Here is an 18,218-nt window from a genome sequence, read left to right as displayed (position 1 = left end):
TCCTGTGTGATACTGCCTGCTGAGCTGTGTATCTGATCCTCTCCTGTGTGATACTGTCTGCTGAGCCGTGTATCTAATCCTCTCCTGTGTGATACTGCCTGCTGAGCTGTGTATCTCATCCTCTCCTGTGTGATACTGTCTGCTGAGCTGTGTATCTAGTCCTCTCCTGTGTGATACTGCCTGCTGAGCCGTGTATCTAATCCTCTCCTGTGTGATACTGTCTGATGAGCCGTGTATCTAATCCTCTCCTGTGTGATACTGTCTGATGAGCTGTGTATCTAATCCCATCCTGTGTGATACTGCCTGCTGAGCTGTGTATCTAATCCTCTCCTGTGTGATACTCCCTGCTGAGCTGTGTATCTAATCCTATCCTGTGTGATACAGCTGAGCTGTGTATCTAATCCTGTGTGATACAGCTGAGCTGTGTATCTAATCCTGTGTGATACAGTCCAGTGACCTGTGTATAATAGGGCTGATCTGTACAGGACACTAGGAGGCAGTAGAGACTGATTAGGAGACTGCTGGGGGCCGCAGGGTCTTTTATTTCTCCCCCCTCCCGCTAGCCGCATATTCTGTGTTGTCGGGTCGGAAGCTGCCACCTGCTGGACACTAATAATCTGCCTCCTCCGCTGATACTTTGCTCCTGGTCCTTTCTGCAGCTATTGCTCTCTGTTATCTGCAGGTGCGGCGACAGATCCTCGGGGAGCGCAGTGTGGGCGTGTCTCGGTAAGCTATGGCCCGCCCCCTGCACTAGGGAGGAGGAGTCTGGGCTCTGCAGCTTCTTCTTCCCGTTGTGTCCTCCCGGACCGCCCCCAGTGACATCAGAGCAGGGGGCGGGGACTAAGTTACAGGATTCAGTTTCGTTTCTCTGAATCTCCCCGTCCCGGTTACCAGGAGACACAGAACCGGAACCAGCGGGACCAGGGGCCACACCCAGGCACAGGGGCCACACAGAAGCGGGACCAGGGGCCACACAGAACCGGAACCAGCAGGGGCCACACAGAGGAGACCAGGAGACACAGAACCGGAACCAGCGGGGGCCACACAGAACAGGGGCCGGGGGCCACACCCAGGCACAGGGGCCACACAGAGGAGACAAGGGGCCACACCCAGGCACAGGGGCCACACAGAGGAGACCGGGGGCCACACCCAGGCACAGGGGCCACACAGAGGAGACCGGGGGCCACACCCAGGCACAGGGGCCACACAGAGGAGACCGGGGGCCACACCCAGGCACAGGGGCCACACAGAGGAGACCGGGGGCCACACCCAGGCACAGGGGCCACACAGAGGAGACCGGGGGCCACACCCAGGCACAGGGGCCACACAGAGGAGACCAGGGGCCACACCCAGGCACAGGGGCCACACAGAGGAGACAAGGGGCCACACCCAGGCACAGGGGCCACACAGAGGAGACCAGGGGCCACACCCAGGCACAGGGGCCACACAGAGGAGACCGGGGGCCACACCCAGGCACAGGGGCCACACAGAGGAGACCAGGGGCCACACCCAGGCACAGGGGCCACACAGAGGAGACCGGGGGCCACACCCAGGCACAGGGGCCACACAGAGCAGACCAGGGGCCACACCCAGGCACAGGGGCCACACAGAGGAGACACAGAACCGCAACCAGGGGCCACACAGAGCAGACCAGAGGCCACAGAGAGGAGACCAACCAGGAGCTACACACAAGCACCGGGGCCACACAGGAGAGACCGGGGGCCACACAGGAGAGACCGGGGGCCACACAGAGCAGACCGGAGGCCACAGAGAGGAGACCAACCAGGAGCTACACACAAGCACCGGGGCCACACAGGAGAGACCGGGGGCCACACAGGAGAGACCGGGGGCCACACAGAAGAGACCGGGGGCTACAGAGGAGAGCGGGGCTACAGAGGAGAGCGGGGCTACAGAGGAGAGCGGGGGCCGCACAGAGGGGATCTGGTGCCTCTCGTGTTGGGGGTGCAGCCATGTGTGAGCCCCTGTCGCGCACGCTCTGTAGGGTCCTGTGCAGTAATGGGGGCAGCATGGAGCTGCAGCAGCTGTGTCGGGCCCTGGAGAAGACCCCCGAGCAGATGGAGCTGCTGCTGGAGGCGGAGGAGGGGCGGAGCCTGGTGCTGAGGAGGCGGGGCACGGAGAGGATCGCCGTCTACGCCAGCGCCCTGAGGCTGTGCCCTGACCGCAGCCAGGAATGTCCCGGAGGCTGCGGGAGGCTCCACCTCTGCCGATTCTTCATCCTGGGCGGCTGCAGCAGGTGAGAGGAGACGCGCACCACGTCCCATAATCCCCAATAATCCTGACTCCGCCCCTTACCTTCCAGGCCGCGCTGTAAGTACAGTCACTCCATCACCGGAGAAGCCACCGCGCAAATCCTACACAAGTATCACCAGGACGGCATCTCCGTATCCGAGCTGCGCTACCTCCTGCTACAGAATGACCCCCACCTGCTGCCCGAGGTAAGTACCAGGGGGTATCACCAGTGTGACAGCTCCCGGGGGAGGGGTATCACCAGTGTGACGGCTCCTGGGGGAGGGGTATCACCAGTGTGACGGCTCCCGGGGGAGGGGCTATTACCAGTGTGACAGCTCCCGGGGGAGGGGGTATCACCAGTGTGACAGCTCCTGGGGGAGGGGGTATCACCAGTGTGACGGCTCCCGGGGGAGGGGTATCACCAGTGTGACAGCTCCCGGGGGAGGGGTATCACCAGTGTGACAGCTCCCGGGGGAGGGGTATCACCAGTGTGACAGCTCCCGGGGGAGGGGGTATCACCAGTGTGACGGCTCCCGGGGGAGGGGGTATCACCAGTGTGACGGCTCCCGGGGGAGGGGGTATCACCAGTGTGACAGCTCCCGGGGGAGGGGTATCAGCAGTGTGACAGCTCCCGGGGGAGGGGTATCACCAGTGTGACGGCTCCCGGGGGAGGGCTATCACCAGTGTGACGGCTCCCGGGGGAGGGGGTATCACCAGTGTGACAGCTCCCGGGGGAGGGGGTATCACCAGTGTGACGGCTCCCGGGGGAGGGGGTATCACCAGTGTGACAGCTCCCGGGGGAGGGGTATCACCAGTATGACAGCTCCCGGGGGAGGGGGTATCACCAGTATGACAGCTCCCGGGGGAGGGGTATCACCAGTGTGACAGCTCCCAGGGGAGGGGGTATCACCAGTATGACAGCTCCCAGGGGAGGGGGTATCACCAGTATGACAGCTCCCGGGGGAGGGGGTATCACCAGTGTGACAGCTCCCGGGGGAGGGGTATCACCAGTGTGACAGCTCCCGGGGGAGGGGGTATCACCAGTATGACAGCTCCCGGGGGAGGGGGTATCACCAGTATGACAGCTCCCGGGGGAGGGGGTATCACCAGTATGACAGCTCCCGGGGGAGGGGTATCACCAGTGTGACAGCTCCCGGGGGAGGGGTATCACCAGTATGACAGCTCCCGGGGGAGGGGGTATCACCAGTGTGACAGCTCCCGGGGGAGGGGGTATCACCAGTGTGACAGCTCCCGGGGGAGGGGTATCACCAGTGTTACAGGGATGTGACGGCGCCCCCTCTCCACCAGGGATGTGACGGCGCCCCCTCTCCACCAGGGATGTGACGGCGCCCCCTCTCCTCCAGGGATGTGACGGCGCCCCCTCTCCTCCAGGGATGTTACGGCGCCCCCTCTCTTCCAGGGATGTGACGGCGCCCCCTCTCCACCAGGGATGTGACAGCGCCCCCTGTCCACCAGGGATGTTACAGCGCCCCCTCTCTACCAGGGATGTGACGGCGCCCCCTCTCCACCAGGGATGTTACGGCGCCCCCTCTCCACCAGGGATGTGACGGCGCCCCCTCTCCACCAGGGATGTGACGGCGCCCCCTCTCCACCAGGGATGTGACGGCGCCCCCTCTCCACCAGGGATGTGACGGCGCCCCCTCTCCACCAGGGATGTGACGGCGCCCCCTCTCCACCAGGGATGTGACGGCGCCCCCTCTCCACCAGGGATGTGACGGCGCCCCCTCTCCACCAGGGATGTGACGGCGCCCCCTCTCCTCCAGGGATGTGAAGGCGCCCCCTCTCCACCAGGGATGTGACGGCGCCCCCTCTCCACCAGGGATGTGACGGCGCCCCCTCTCCTCCAGGGATGTTACGGCGCCCCCTCTCCTCCAGGGATGTGACGGCGCCCCCTCTCCACCAGGGATGTTACAGCGCCCCCTCTCCACCGGGGATGTGACGGCGCCCCCTCTCCTCCAGGGATGTGACGGCGCCCCCTCTCCTCCAGGGATGTGACGGCGCCCCCTCTCCTCCAGGGATGTGACGGCGCCCCCTGTCCACCAGGGATGTTACAGCGCCCCCTCTCTTCCAGGGATGTGACGGCGCCCCCTGTCCACCAGGGATGTTACAGCGCCCCCTCTCCACCAGGGATGTTACAGCGCCCCCTCTCCACCAGGGATGTGACGGCGCCCCCTCTCTTCCAGGGATGTTACAGCGCCCCCTCTCCACCAGGGATGTTACAGCGCCCCCTCTCCACCAGGGATGTGACGGCGCCCCCTCTCCACCAGGGATGTTACAGCGCCCCCTCTCTACCAGGGATGTGACGGCGCCCCCTCTCCTCCAGGGATGTTACGGCGCCCCCTCTCTACCAGGGATGTGACGGCGCCCCCTCTCCTCCAGGGATGTTACGGCGCCCCCTCTCTACCAGGGATGTGACGGCGCCCCCTCTCTTCCAGGGATGTTACAGCGCCCCCTCTCCACCAGGGATGTTACAGCGCCCCCTCTCTACCAGGGATGTGACGGCGCCCCCTCTCCTCCAGGGATGTTACAGCGCCCCCTCTCCACCAGGGATGTGACGGCGCCCCCTGTCCACCAGGGATGTTACAGCGCCCCCTGTCCACCAGGGATGTGACGGCGCCCCCTGTCCACCAGGGATGTGACGGCGCCCCCTCTCCTCCAGGGATGTTACAGCGCCCCCTCTCTACCAGGGATGTGACGGCGCCCCCTCTCCTCCAGGGATGTTACAGCGCCCCCTCTCCACCAGGGATGTTACAGCGCCCCCTCTCCACCAGGGATGTGACGGCGCCCCCTCTCCACCAGGGATGTGACAGCGCCCCCTCTCTACCAGGGATGTGACGGCGCCCCCTCTCTTCCAGGGATGTTACGGCGCCCCCTCTCCTCCAGGGATGTGACGGCGCCCCCTCTCCACCAGGGATGTGACGGCGCCCCCTCTCCACCAGGGATGTGACAGCGCCCCCTCTCCTCCAGGGATGTGACGGCGCCCCCTCTCCACCAGGGATGTTACAGCGCCCCCTCTCCACCAGGGATGTGACGGCGCCCCCTCTCCACCAGGGATGTGACGGCGCCCCCTCTCCACCAGGGATGTGACGGCGCCCCCTCTCCACCAGGGATGTTACAGCGCCCCCTCTCCTCCAGGGGTGTGACGGCGCCCCCTCTCCACCAGGGATGTTACAGCGCCCCCTCTCCTCCAGGGATATGACGGCGCCCCCTCTCCTCCAGGGGTGTGACGGCGCCCCCTCTCTTCCAGGGATGTGACAGCGCCCCCTCTCCACCAGGGATGTTACAGCGCCCCCTCTCCTCCAGGGATGTGACAGCGCCCCCTCTCCACCAGGGATGTTACAGCGCCCCCTCTCCTCCAGGGATGTTACAGCGCCCCCTCTCCACCAGGGATGTTACAGCGCCCCCTCTCCTCCAGGGATATGACGGCGCCCCCTCTCCTCCAGGGGTGTGACGGCGCCCCCTCTCCACCAGGGATGTTACAGCGCCCCCTCTCCTCCAGGGATATGACGGCGCCCCCTCTCCTCCAGGGGTGTGACGGCGCCCCCTCTCTTCCAGGGATGTGACGGCGCCCCCTCTCCACCAGGGATGTGACAGCGCCCCCTCTCTTCCAGGTCTGCCTGCACTATAATCGGGGTGAGGGGCTGCACGGCTGCTGCACCTTCCAGGCCGCATGTAATAAGCTGCACCTCTGCCAGCACCTCCTGCAGGGCGACTGCAAGTTCGGAAGTAAATGTAAGAGGTCACATGACCTGGAGGGGGAGGAGACTAAGCGTAAGATGCTGCGGTGGGGGCTGTCCGGCTCCCTGCTCCCCCGGATCCTGGAGGTCTACCTGAACGCCAGCGCCATACAGAACCGCACCCTGGCGCCCCCCGAACCCAAGGCACCGGTCAGGACAGGTAGGAGGGCGGTGCTGGGCGGAGCCTCGCCTCAGCCAATCAGGCGGGACCATAACATCTGTGTATTCTCTCCGCAGACAAACCCCTCCCCCCGAAACCTGCAGCCCCCCAACCCACCGACGAGATCTGCCTGTACTACCTGCGGGGCAACTGCAGCTTCAAGGGTCAGGACTGTATATATATCTATATATATGTGCCCCCCCCCCCGGTATATGTATATATGTGCCCCCCCCTGGTGTATGTATATATGTGCCCCCCCCCTGGTGTATGTATATATGTGCCCCCCCCTGGTGTATGTATATATGTGCCCCCCCGGTATATGTATATATGTGCCCCCCCTGGTATATATCTATATGTGCCCCCCCCCTGGTATATGTATATATATGCCCCCCCCTGGTATATGTATATATGTGCCCCCCCTGGTATATGTATATATATGCCCCCCCCTGGTATATGTATATATGTGCCCCCCCCCCCTGGTATATGTATATATGTGCCCCCCCTGGTATAAGTATATATGTGCCCCCCCCTGGTATATGTATATATGTGCCCCCCCCCTGGTATATGTATATATGTGCCCCCCCCTGGTATATGTATATATGTGCCCCCCCTGGTATATGTATATATGTGCCCCCTCCTGGTATATGTATATATGTGCCCCCCCCTGGTATATGTATATATGTGCCCCCCCCTGGTATATGTATATATGTGCCCCCCCCTGGTATATGTATATATGTGCCCCCCCCTGGTATATGTATATATGTGCCCCCCCCTGGTATAAGTATATATGTGCCCCCCCCTGGTATATGTATATATGTGCCCCCCCCTGGTATATGTATATATGTGCCCCCCCCTGGTATATGTATATATGTGCCCCCCCTGGTATATGTATATATGTGCCCCCCTCCTGGTATATGTATATATGTGCCCCCTCCTGGTATATGTATATATGTGCCCCCTCCTGGTATATGTATATATGTGCCCCCCCCCTGGTATATGTATATATGTGCCCCCCCCCTGGTATATGTATATATGTGCCCCCCCCTGGTATATGTATATGTGTGCCCCCCCCCCCTGGTATATGTATATATGTGCCCCCTCCTGGTATATGTTTATATGTCCCCCCCCCGGTATATGTATATATGTGCCCCCCCTGGTATATGTATATATGTGCCCCCCCTGGTATATATCTATATGTGCCCCCCCCTGGTATATGTATATATGTGCCCCCCCCCCCTGGTATATATCTATATGTGCCCCCCCCCTGGTATATGTATATATGTGTGCCCCCCCCCTGGTATATGTATATATGTGCCCCCCCCCCTGGTATATGTATATATGTGCCCCCCCCCCCTGGTATATGTATATATGTGCCCCCCCTGGTATATGTATATATGTGCCCCCCCTGGTATATGTATATATGTGCCCCCCCCTGGTATATGTATATATGTGCCCCCCCTGGTATATGTATATATGTGCCCCCCCCTGGTATATGTATATATGTGCCCCCCCCTGGTGTATGTATATATGTGCCCCCCCCGGTATATGTATATATGTGCCCCCCCTGGTATATGTATATATGTGCCCCCCCCCTGGTATATGTATATATGTGCCCCCCCCCCTGGTATATGTATATATGTGCCCCCCCCTGGTATATGTATATATGTGCCCCCTCCTGGTATATGTTTATATGGCCCCCCCCTGGTATATGTATATATGTGCCCCCTCCTGGTATATGTTTATATGTCCCCCCCCCGGTATATGTATATATGTGCCCCCCCTGGTATATGTATATATGTGCCCCCCCTGGTATATATCTATATGTGCCCCCCCCTGGTATATGTATATATGTGCCCCCCCCCTGGTATATGTATATATGTGCCCCCTCCTGGTATATGTATATATGTGCCCCCCCTGGTATATGTATATATGTGCCCCCCCCCTGGTATATGTATATATGTGCCCCCCCCTGGTATATGTATATGTGTGCCCCCCCCCCTGGTATATGTATATATGTGCCCCCTCCTGGTATATGTTTATATGTCCCCCCCCCGGTATATGTATATATGTGCCCCCCCTGGTATATGTATATATGTGCCCCCCCTGGTATATATCTATATGTGCCCCCCCCTGGTATATGTATATATGTGCCCCCCCCTGGTATATATCTATATGTGCCCCCCCCTGGTATATGTATATATGTGCCCCCCCCCCTGGTATATGTATATATGTGGCCCCCCCCCTGGTATATGTATATATGTGCCCCCCCCTGGTATATGTATATATGTGCCCCCCCTGGTATATGTATATATGTGCCCCCCCCTGGTATATGTATATATGTGCCCCCCCCCCTGGTATATGTATATATGTGCCCCCCCCTGGTATATGTATATATGTGCCCCCTCCTGGTATATGTTTATATGTCCCCCCCCCGGTATATGTATATATGTGCCCCCCCTGGTATATGTATATATGTGCCCCCCCTGGTATATATCTATATGTGCCCCCCCCTGGTATATGTATATATGTGCCCCCCCCCTGGTATATATCTATATGTGCCCCCCCCTGGTATATGTATATATATGCCCCCCCAGTATATGTATATATGTGCCCCCCTGGTATATGTATATATGTGCCCCCCCCTGGTATATGTATATATATGCCCCCCCAGTATATGTATATATGTGCCCCCCTGGTATATATCTATATGTGCCCCCCCCTGGTATATGTATATATGTGCCCCCTCCTGGTATATGTTTATATGTCCCCCCCCCGGTATATGTATATATGTGCCCCCCCTGGTATATGTATATATGTGCCCCCCCTGGTATATGTATATATGTGCCCCCCCGGTATATGTATATATGTGCTCCCCCCCGGTATATGTATATATGTGCCCCCCCCCCCCTGGTATATGTATATATGTGCCCCCCCTGGTATATGTATATATGTGCCCCCCCCCTGGTATATGTATATATGTCCCCCCCCCCCCCCCGGTATATGTATATATGTGCCCCCCCCCCGGTATATGTATATATGTGCCCCCCCCTGGTATATGTATATATGTGCCTCCCCCCCTGGTATATGTATATATGTGCCCCCCCCCTGGTATATGTATATATGTGCCCCCCCTGGTATATGTATATATGTGCCTCCCCCCTGGTATATGTATATATGTGCCCCCTCCTGGTATATGTATATATGTGCCCCCTCCTGGTATATGTATATATGTGCCCCCCTCCTGGTATATGTATATATGTGCCCCCCCTGGTATATGTATATATGTGCCCCCCCTGGTATATGTATATATGTGCCCCCCCTGGTATATGTATATATGTGCCCCCCCTGGTATATGTATATATGTGCCCCCCTCCTGGTATATGTATATATGTGCCCCCTCCTGGTATATGTATATATGTGCCCCCTCCTGGTATATGTATATATGTGCCCCCCCCTGGTATATGTATATATGTGCCTCCCCCCCTGGTATATGTATATATGTGCCCCCCCTGGTATATGTATATATGTGCCTCCCCCCCTGGTATATGTATATATGTGCCCCCCCTGGTATATGTATATATGTGCCCCCCCTGGTATATGTATATATGTGCCCCCCCCCTGGTATATGTATATATGTGCCCCCCCGGTATATGTATATATGTGCCCCCCCTGGTATATGTATATATGTGCCCCCCCTGGTATATGTATATATGTGCCCCCCCTGGTATATATCTATATGTGCCCCCCCCCTGGTATATGTATATATATGCCCCCCCCTGGTATATGTATATATGTGCCCCCCCCCCCCCGGTATATGTATATATGTGCCCCCCCTGGTATATGTATATATGTGCCCCCCTCCTGGTATATGTATATATGTGCCCCCCCTGGTATATGTATATATGTGCCCCCCCTGGTATATGTATATATGTGCCCCCCCCTGGTATATGTATATATGTGCCCCCCCTGGTATATGTATATATGTGCCCCCCCCTGGTATATGTATATATGTGCCCCCCCTGGTATATGTATATATGTGCCCCCCCCTGGTATATGTATATATGTGCCCCCCCCTGGTATATGTATATATGTGCCCCCCCCTGGTATATGTATATATGTGCCCCCCTCCTGGTATATGTATATATGTGCCCCCCCCTGGTATATGTATATATGTGCCCCCCCCGGTATATGTATATATGTGCCCCCCCCCGGTATATGTATATATGTGCCCCCCCCTGGTATATGTATATATATGCCCCCCCCTGGTATATGTATATATGTGCCCCCCCCTGGTATATGTATATATGTGCCCCCCCCTGGTATATGTATATATGTGCCCCCCCGGTATATGTATATATGTGCCCCCCCCCTGGTATATGTATATATGTGCCCCCCCGGTATATGTATATATGTGCCCCCCCGGTATATGTATATATGTATATATGTGCCCCCCCCCTGGTATATGTATATATGTGCCCCCCCCCCTGGCATATGTATATATGTGCCCCCCCTGGTATATGTATATATGTGCCCCCCCCCCCGGTATATGTATATATGTGCCCCCCCCCCCCCCGGTATATGTATATATGTGCCCCCCCTGGTATATGTATATATGTGCCCCCCCCCCTGGTATATGTATATATGTGCCCCCCCCTGGTATATGTATATATGTGCCCCCCCCTGGTATATGTATATATGTGCCCCCCCCCCCGGTATATGTATATATGTGCCCCCCCCGGTATATGTATATATGTGCCCCCCCCCCCTGGTATATGTATATATGTGCCCCCTGGTATATGTATATATGTGCCCCCCCCTGGTATATGTATATATGTGCCCCCCCCCTGGTATATGTATATATGTGCCCCCCCCGGTATATGTATATATGTGCCCCCCCTGGTATATGTATATATGTGCCCCCCCTGGTATATGTATATATGTGCCCCCCCCCTGGTATATGTATATATGTGCCCCCCCCTGGTATATGTATATATGTGCCCCCCCTGGTATATGTATATATGTGCCCCCCCTGGTATATGTATATATGTGCCCCCCCTGGTATATGTATATATGTGCCCCCCCTGGTATATGTATATATGTGCCCCCCCTGGTATATGTATATATGTGCCCCCCCCTGGTATATGTATATATGTGCCCCCCCCCCCCCGGTATATGTATATATGTGCCCCCCCCTGGTATATGTATATATGTGCCCCCCCTGGTATATGTATATATGTGCCCCCCCTGGTATATGTATATATGTGCCCCCCCCCCCCCGGTATATGTATATATGTGCCCCCCCCCCGGTATATGTATATATGTGCCCCCCCCCCTGGTATATGTATATATGTGCCTCCCCCCCTGGTATATGTATATGTGTGCCCCCCCCTGGTATATGTATATATGTGCCCCCCCCCTGGTATATGTATATATGTGCCCCCCCTGGTATATGTATATATGTGCCCCCCCTGGTATATGTATATATGTGCCCCCCCCCCCGGTATATGTATATATGTGCCCCCCCCCCGGTATATGTATATATGTGCCCCCCCCCCCCCGGTATATGTATATATGTGCCCCCCCTGGTATATGTATATATGTGCCCCCCCTGGTATATGTATATATGTGCCCCCCCTGGTATATGTATATATGTGCCCCCCCCCCCCCCGGTATATGTATATATGTGCCCCCCCCTGGTATATGTATATATGTGCCCCCCCCTGGTATATGTATATATGTGCCCCCCCCCCCGGTATATGTATATATGTGCCCCCCCCCCCCCGGTATATGTATATATGTGCCCCCCCCCCCCCCCCCGGTATATGTATATATGTGCCCCCCCCCCCCGGTATATGTATATATGTGCCCCCCCGGTATATGTATATATGTGCCCCCTCCTGGTATATGTATATATGTGCCCCCTCCTGGTATATGTATATATGTGCCCCCCTCCTGGTATATGTATATGTGTGCCCCCCCCTGGTATATGTATATATGTGCCCCCCCTGGTATATGTATATGTGTGCCCCTCCTGGTATATGTATATATGTGCCCCCCCCCGGTATATGTATATATGTGCCCCCTCCTGGTATATGTATATGTGTGCCCCCCCCTGGTATATGTATATATGTGCCCCCCCTGGTATATGTATATGTGTGCCCCCTCCTGGTATATGTATATATGTGCCCCCCCCCCCCGGTATATGTATATATGTGCCCCCCCTGGTATATGTATATATGTGCCCCCCCCCCCCGGTATATGTATACATGCCCCCCCGGTATATGTATATATGCCCCCCCCCCCCCCCGGTATATGTATATACATGTATATCTCCCTGTATTGCAGAGCGCTGTGTCCGGGATCACTTCCACCTCCCGTATCGCTGGCAGATCCTCAACGACCTCACATGGAAGGACCTGCCGGACATGGAGGCCATGGAGCAGGCGTACAGTGACCCCAATACCAGGTACAGTGACCCCAATACCAGGTACAGTGACCCCAATACCAGGTACAGTGACCCCAATACCAGGTACAGTGACCCCCCCCCCCCCAATACCAGGTACAGTGACCCCCCCCCCCCCCAATACCAGGTACAGTGACCCCCCCCCCCCCCCCCCAATACCAGGTACAGTGACCCCAATACCAGGTACAGTGACCCCAATACCAGGTACAGTGACCCCCCCCCCAATACCAGGTACAGTGACCCCCCCCCCCCCCAATACCAGGTACAGTGACTCCCCCCCCAATACCAGGTACAGTGACCCCCCCCCCCCCAATACCAGGTACAGTGACTCCCCCCCCCAATACCAGGTACAGTGACACCCCCCCCCCCAATACCAGGTACAGTGACCCCCCCCCCAATACCAGGTACAGTGACCCCCCCCCCCCCCAATACCAGGTACAGTGACCCCCCGATACCAGGTACAGTGACCCCCCCGATACCAGGTACAGTGACCCCCCCCCCCCAATACCAGGTACAGTGACCGACCCCCCCAATACCAGGTACAGTGACCCCCCCCCCCAATACCAGGTACAGTGACCCCCCCCCCCGATACCAGGTACAGTGACCCCCCCCCCAATACCAGGTACAGTGACCCCCCCCCCCAATACCAGGTACAGTGACCCCCCCCCCCCCCCAATACCAGGTACAGTGACCCCCCCCCCCCAATACCAGGTACAGTGACCCCCCCCCCGATACCAGGTACAGTGACCCCCCCCCCCCCAATACCAGGTACAGTGACCCCCCCCCCGATACCAGGTACAGTGACCCCCCGATACCAGGTACAGTGACCCCAATACCAGGTAACAGTGACCCCCCCCCCCCAATACCAGGTACAGTGACCCCCCCCCCCAATACCAGGTACAGTGACCCCCCCCCCCCCAATACCAGGTACAGTGACCGACCCCCCCGATACCAGGTACAGTGACCCCAATACCAGGTACAGTGACCCCCCCAATACCAGGTACAGTGACCCCCCCCCCCCAATACCAGGTACAGTGACCCCCCCCCCCGATACCAGGTACAGTGACCCCCCCCCCCAATACCAGGTACAGTGACCCCCCCCCCCCAATACCAGGTACAGTGACCCCCCCGATACCAGGTACAGTGACCCCAATACCAGGTACAGTGACCCCCCCCCCCCCGATACCAGGTACAGTGACCCCCCCCCCCCAATACCAGGTACAGTGACCCCCCCCCCAATACCAGGTACAGTGACCCCAATACCAGGTACAGTGACCCCCCCCCCCCAATACCAGGTACAGTGACCCCCCCCCCCCCAATACCAGGTACAGTGACCCCCCCCCCCCCCAATACCAGGTACAGTGACCCCCCCCAATACCAGGTACAGTGACCCCCCCCCCCCAATACCAGGTACAGTGACCCCAATACCAGGTACAGTGACCCCGGACCCCCCAATACCAGGTACAGTGACCCCCCCAATACCAGGTACAGTGACCCCCCCAATACCAGGTACAGTGACCCCCCCAATACCAGGTACAGTGACCCCCCCCGATACCAGGTACAGTGACCCCCCCGATACCAGGTACAGTGACCCCCCCGATACCAGGTACAGTGACCCCCCCCGATACCAGGTACAGTGACCCCCCCGATACCAGGTACAGTGACCCCCCCGATACCAGGTACAGTGACCCCCCCGATACCAGGTACAGTGACCCCCCCGATACCAGGTACAGTGACCCCCCCGATACCAGGTACAGTGACCCCCCCGATACCAGGTACAGTGACCCCCCCGATACCAGGTACAGTGACCCCCCCGATACCAGGTACAGTGACCCCCCCCCCCCGATACCAGGTACAGTGACCCCCCCCCCCGAATACCAGGTACAGTGACCCCCCCCCCCGATACCAGGTACAGTGACCCCCCCCCCGATACCAGGTACAGTGACCCCCCCCCCCGATACCAGGTACAGTGACCCCCCCCCGATACCAGGTACAGTGACCCCCCCGATACCAGGTACAGTGACCCCCCCCCCCCCCCAATACCAGGTACAGTGACCCCCCCCCCCGATACCAGGTACAGTGACCCCCCCCGATACCAGGTACAGTGACCCCCCCCCGATACCAGGTACAGTGACCCCCCCCGATACCAGGTACAGTGACCCCCCCCGATACCAGGTACAGTGACCCCCCCCCCAATACCAGGTACAGTGACCCCCCCCCCAATACCAGGTACAGTGACCCCCCCCGATACCAGGTACAGTGACCCCCCCCGATACCAGGTACAGTGACCCCCCCCCGATACCAGGTACAGTGACCCCCCCCCGATACCAGGTACAGTGACCCCCCGATACCAGGTACAGTGACCCCCCGATACCAGGTACAGTGACCCCCCGATACCAGGTACAGTGACCCCCCCCCGATACCATGTACAGTGACCCCCCCCCCGATACCAGGTACAGTGACCCCCCGATACCAGGTACAGTGACCCCCCCCCCCCCCAATACCAGGTACAGTGACCCCCCCCGATACCAGGTACAGTGACCCCCCCCGATACCAGGTACAGTGACCCCCCCCGATACCAGGTACAGTGACCCCCCCCCCCCGATACCAGGTACAGTGACCCCCCCGATACCAGGTACAGTGACCCCCCCCCCGATACCAGGTACAGTGACCCCCCCCCGATACCAGGTACAGTGACCCCCCCCCCGATACCAGGTACAGTGACCCCCCCCCCGATACCAGGTACAGTGACCCCCCCGATACCAGGTACAGTGACCCCCCCCGATACCAGGTACAGTGACCCCCCCGATACCAGGTACAGTGACCCCCCCGATACCAGGTACAGTGACCCCCCCGATACCAGGTACAGTGACCCCCCCCCCCGATACCAGGTACAGTGACCCCCCCGATACCAGGTACAGTGACCCCCCTCCCCCGATACCAGGTACAGTGACCCCCCCCCCCGATACCAGGTACAGTGACCCCCCTCCCCCGATACCAGGTACAGTGACCCCCCCCCGATACCAGGTACAGTGACCCCCCCCCCCCCGATACCAGGTACAGTGACCCCCCCAATACCAGGTACAGTGACCCCCCCTCACCAGGTACAGTGACCCCCCGATACCAGGTACAGTGACCCCCCCGATACCAGGTACAGTGACCCCCCCGATACCAGGTACAGTGACCCCCCCGATACCAGGTACAGTGACCCCCCCCGATACCAGGTACAGTGACCCCCCCCCCCCCGATACCAGGTACAGTGACCCCCCCCCCGATACCAGGTACAGTGACCCCCCCCGATACCAGGTACAGTGACCCCCCCCCAATACCAGGTACAGTGACCCCCCAATACCAGGTACAGTGACCCCCCCCCCAATACCAGGTACAGTGACCCCCCAATACCAGGTACAGTGACCCCGATACCAGGTACAGTGACCCCCCCGATACCAGGTACAGTGACCCCCCGATACCAGGTACAGTGACCCCCCCGATACCAGGTACAGTGACCCCCCCGATACCAGGTACAGTGACCCCCCCGATACCAGGTACAGTGACCCCCCGATACCAGGTACAGTGACCCCCCCGATACCAGGTACAGTGACCCCCCCGATACCAGGTACAGTGACCCCCCCCCCCCCCCGATACCAGGTACAGTGACCCCCCCGATACCAGGTACAGTGACCCCCCCCGATACCAGGTACAGTGACCCCCCCCCGATACCAGGTACAGTGACCCCCCCCGATACCAGGTACAGTGACCCCCCCGATACCAGGTACAGTGCCCCCCCCCCCCCCAATACCAGGTACAGTGACCCCCCCCGATACCAGGTACAGTGCCCCCCCCCCCCAATACCAGGTACAGTGACCCCCCCCCCCCCCCCGATACCAGGTACAGTGCCCCCCCCCCCCCCAATACCAGGTACAGTGACCCCCCCCATACCAGGTACAGTGACCCCCCCCCAATACCAGGTACAGTGACCCCCCCGATACCAGGTACAGTGACCCCCCCGATACCAGGTACAGTGACCCCCCCCGATACCAGGTACAGTGACCCCCCCTCCCCCGATACCAGGTACAGTGACCCCCCCCTCCCCCAATACCAGGTACAGTGACCCCCCCCCCCAATACCAGGTACAGTGACCCCCCCTCCCCAATACCAGGTACAGTGACCCCCCCCCCCCCGATACCAGGTACAGTGACCCCCCCCCCCCCGATACCAGGTACAGTGACCCCCCCCCCGATACCAGGTACAGTGACCCCCCCCCCCGATACCAGGTACAGTGACCCCCCCGATACCAGGTACAGTGACCCCCCCCCGATACCAGGTACAGTGACCCCCCCCCCGATACCAGGTACAGTGACCCCGATACCAGGTACAGTGACCCCCCCCCCCGATACCAGGTACAGTGACCCCCCCACCCCGATACCAGGTACAGTGACCCCCCCCGATACCAGGTACAGTGACCCCCCCCCCCGATACCAGGTACAGTGACCCCCCCCCCCGATACCAGGTACAGTGACCCCCCCGATACCAGGTACAGTGACCCCCCCCCGATACCAGGTACAGTGACCCCCCCCGATACCAGGTACAGTGACCCCCCCCCGATACCAGGTACAGTGACCCCCCCCCCCAATACCAGGTACAGTGACCCCCCCCCCCCAATACCAGGTACAGTGACCCCCCCCCCCCGATACCAGGTACAGTGACCCCCCCCCCAATACCAGGTACAGTGACCCCCCCGATACCAGGTACAGTGACCCCCCCCCCGATACCAGGTACAGTGACCCCCCCCGATACCAGGTACAGTGACCCCCCCCGATACCAGGTACAGTGACCCCCCCGATACCAGGTACAGTGACCCCCCCCCCGATACCAGGTACAGTGACCCCCCCCCAATACCAGGTACAGTGACCCCCCCCCCCCGATACCAGGTACAGTGACCCCCCCCCCCCAATACCAGGTACAGTGACCCCCCCCCCCCAATACCAGGTACAGTGACCCCCCCCCCCAATACCAGGTACAGTGACCCCCCCCCCCCAATACCAGGTACAGTGACCCCCCCCCCCCCGATACCAGGTACAGTGACCCCCCCCCCCCCCGATACCAGGTACAGTGACCCCCCATCCCCCCGATACCAGGTACAGTGACCCCCCCCCCCCCGATACCAGGTACAGTGACCCCCCCGATACCAGGTACAGTGACCCCCCCGATACCAGGTACAGTGACCCCCCCCCCCCCGATACCAGGTACAGAGTGACCCCCCCCCCGGTACAGTGACCCCCCCCAATACCAGGTACAGTGACCCCCGATACCAGGTACAGTGACCCCCCCGATACCAGGTACAGTGACCCCCCCCCCCAATACCAGGTACAGTGACCCCCCCAATACCAGGTACAGTGACCCCCCCCCAATACCAGGTACAGTGACCCCCCCGATACCAGGTACAGTGACCCCCCCGATACCAGGTACAGTGACCCCCCGTACACGAATACCAGGTACAGTGACCCCCAATCCCAGGTACAGTGACCCCCCAGTACAGTGACCCCCCGATACCAGGTACAGTGACCCCCCCCCGATACCAGGTACA

At 59.1% G+C, this 18,218-nt stretch overlaps 1 protein-coding gene across 1 annotated transcript in view; it reads left to right on the top strand.

The window, feature by feature from the left end:
• The first annotated feature begins 1,713 nt into the window (after positions 1-1,713).
• LOC140125923 (protein mono-ADP-ribosyltransferase PARP12-like) overlaps positions 1,714-18,218 on the top strand; it is a 41,970-nt gene continuing 25,465 nt past the window's right edge. The window contains 5 exon segments of the mRNA XM_072144848.1: positions 1,714-2,254; positions 2,321-2,456; positions 5,883-6,168; positions 6,246-6,332; positions 12,514-12,634. Coding sequence (XP_072000949.1) covers positions 1,971-2,254; positions 2,321-2,456; positions 5,883-6,168; positions 6,246-6,332; positions 12,514-12,634 — 914 coding nt within the window. The 5' untranslated portion in view covers positions 1,714-1,970.

Source organism: Engystomops pustulosus, chromosome 4, assembly GCF_040894005.1.
Source record: "Engystomops pustulosus chromosome 4, aEngPut4.maternal, whole genome shotgun sequence".
NCBI classification, from domain to species: domain Eukaryota; kingdom Metazoa; phylum Chordata; class Amphibia; order Anura; family Leptodactylidae; genus Engystomops; species Engystomops pustulosus.
The sequence above is the reverse complement of the archived record's forward strand: the minus strand, read 5'-3'. Positions and strand labels throughout refer to the sequence as shown.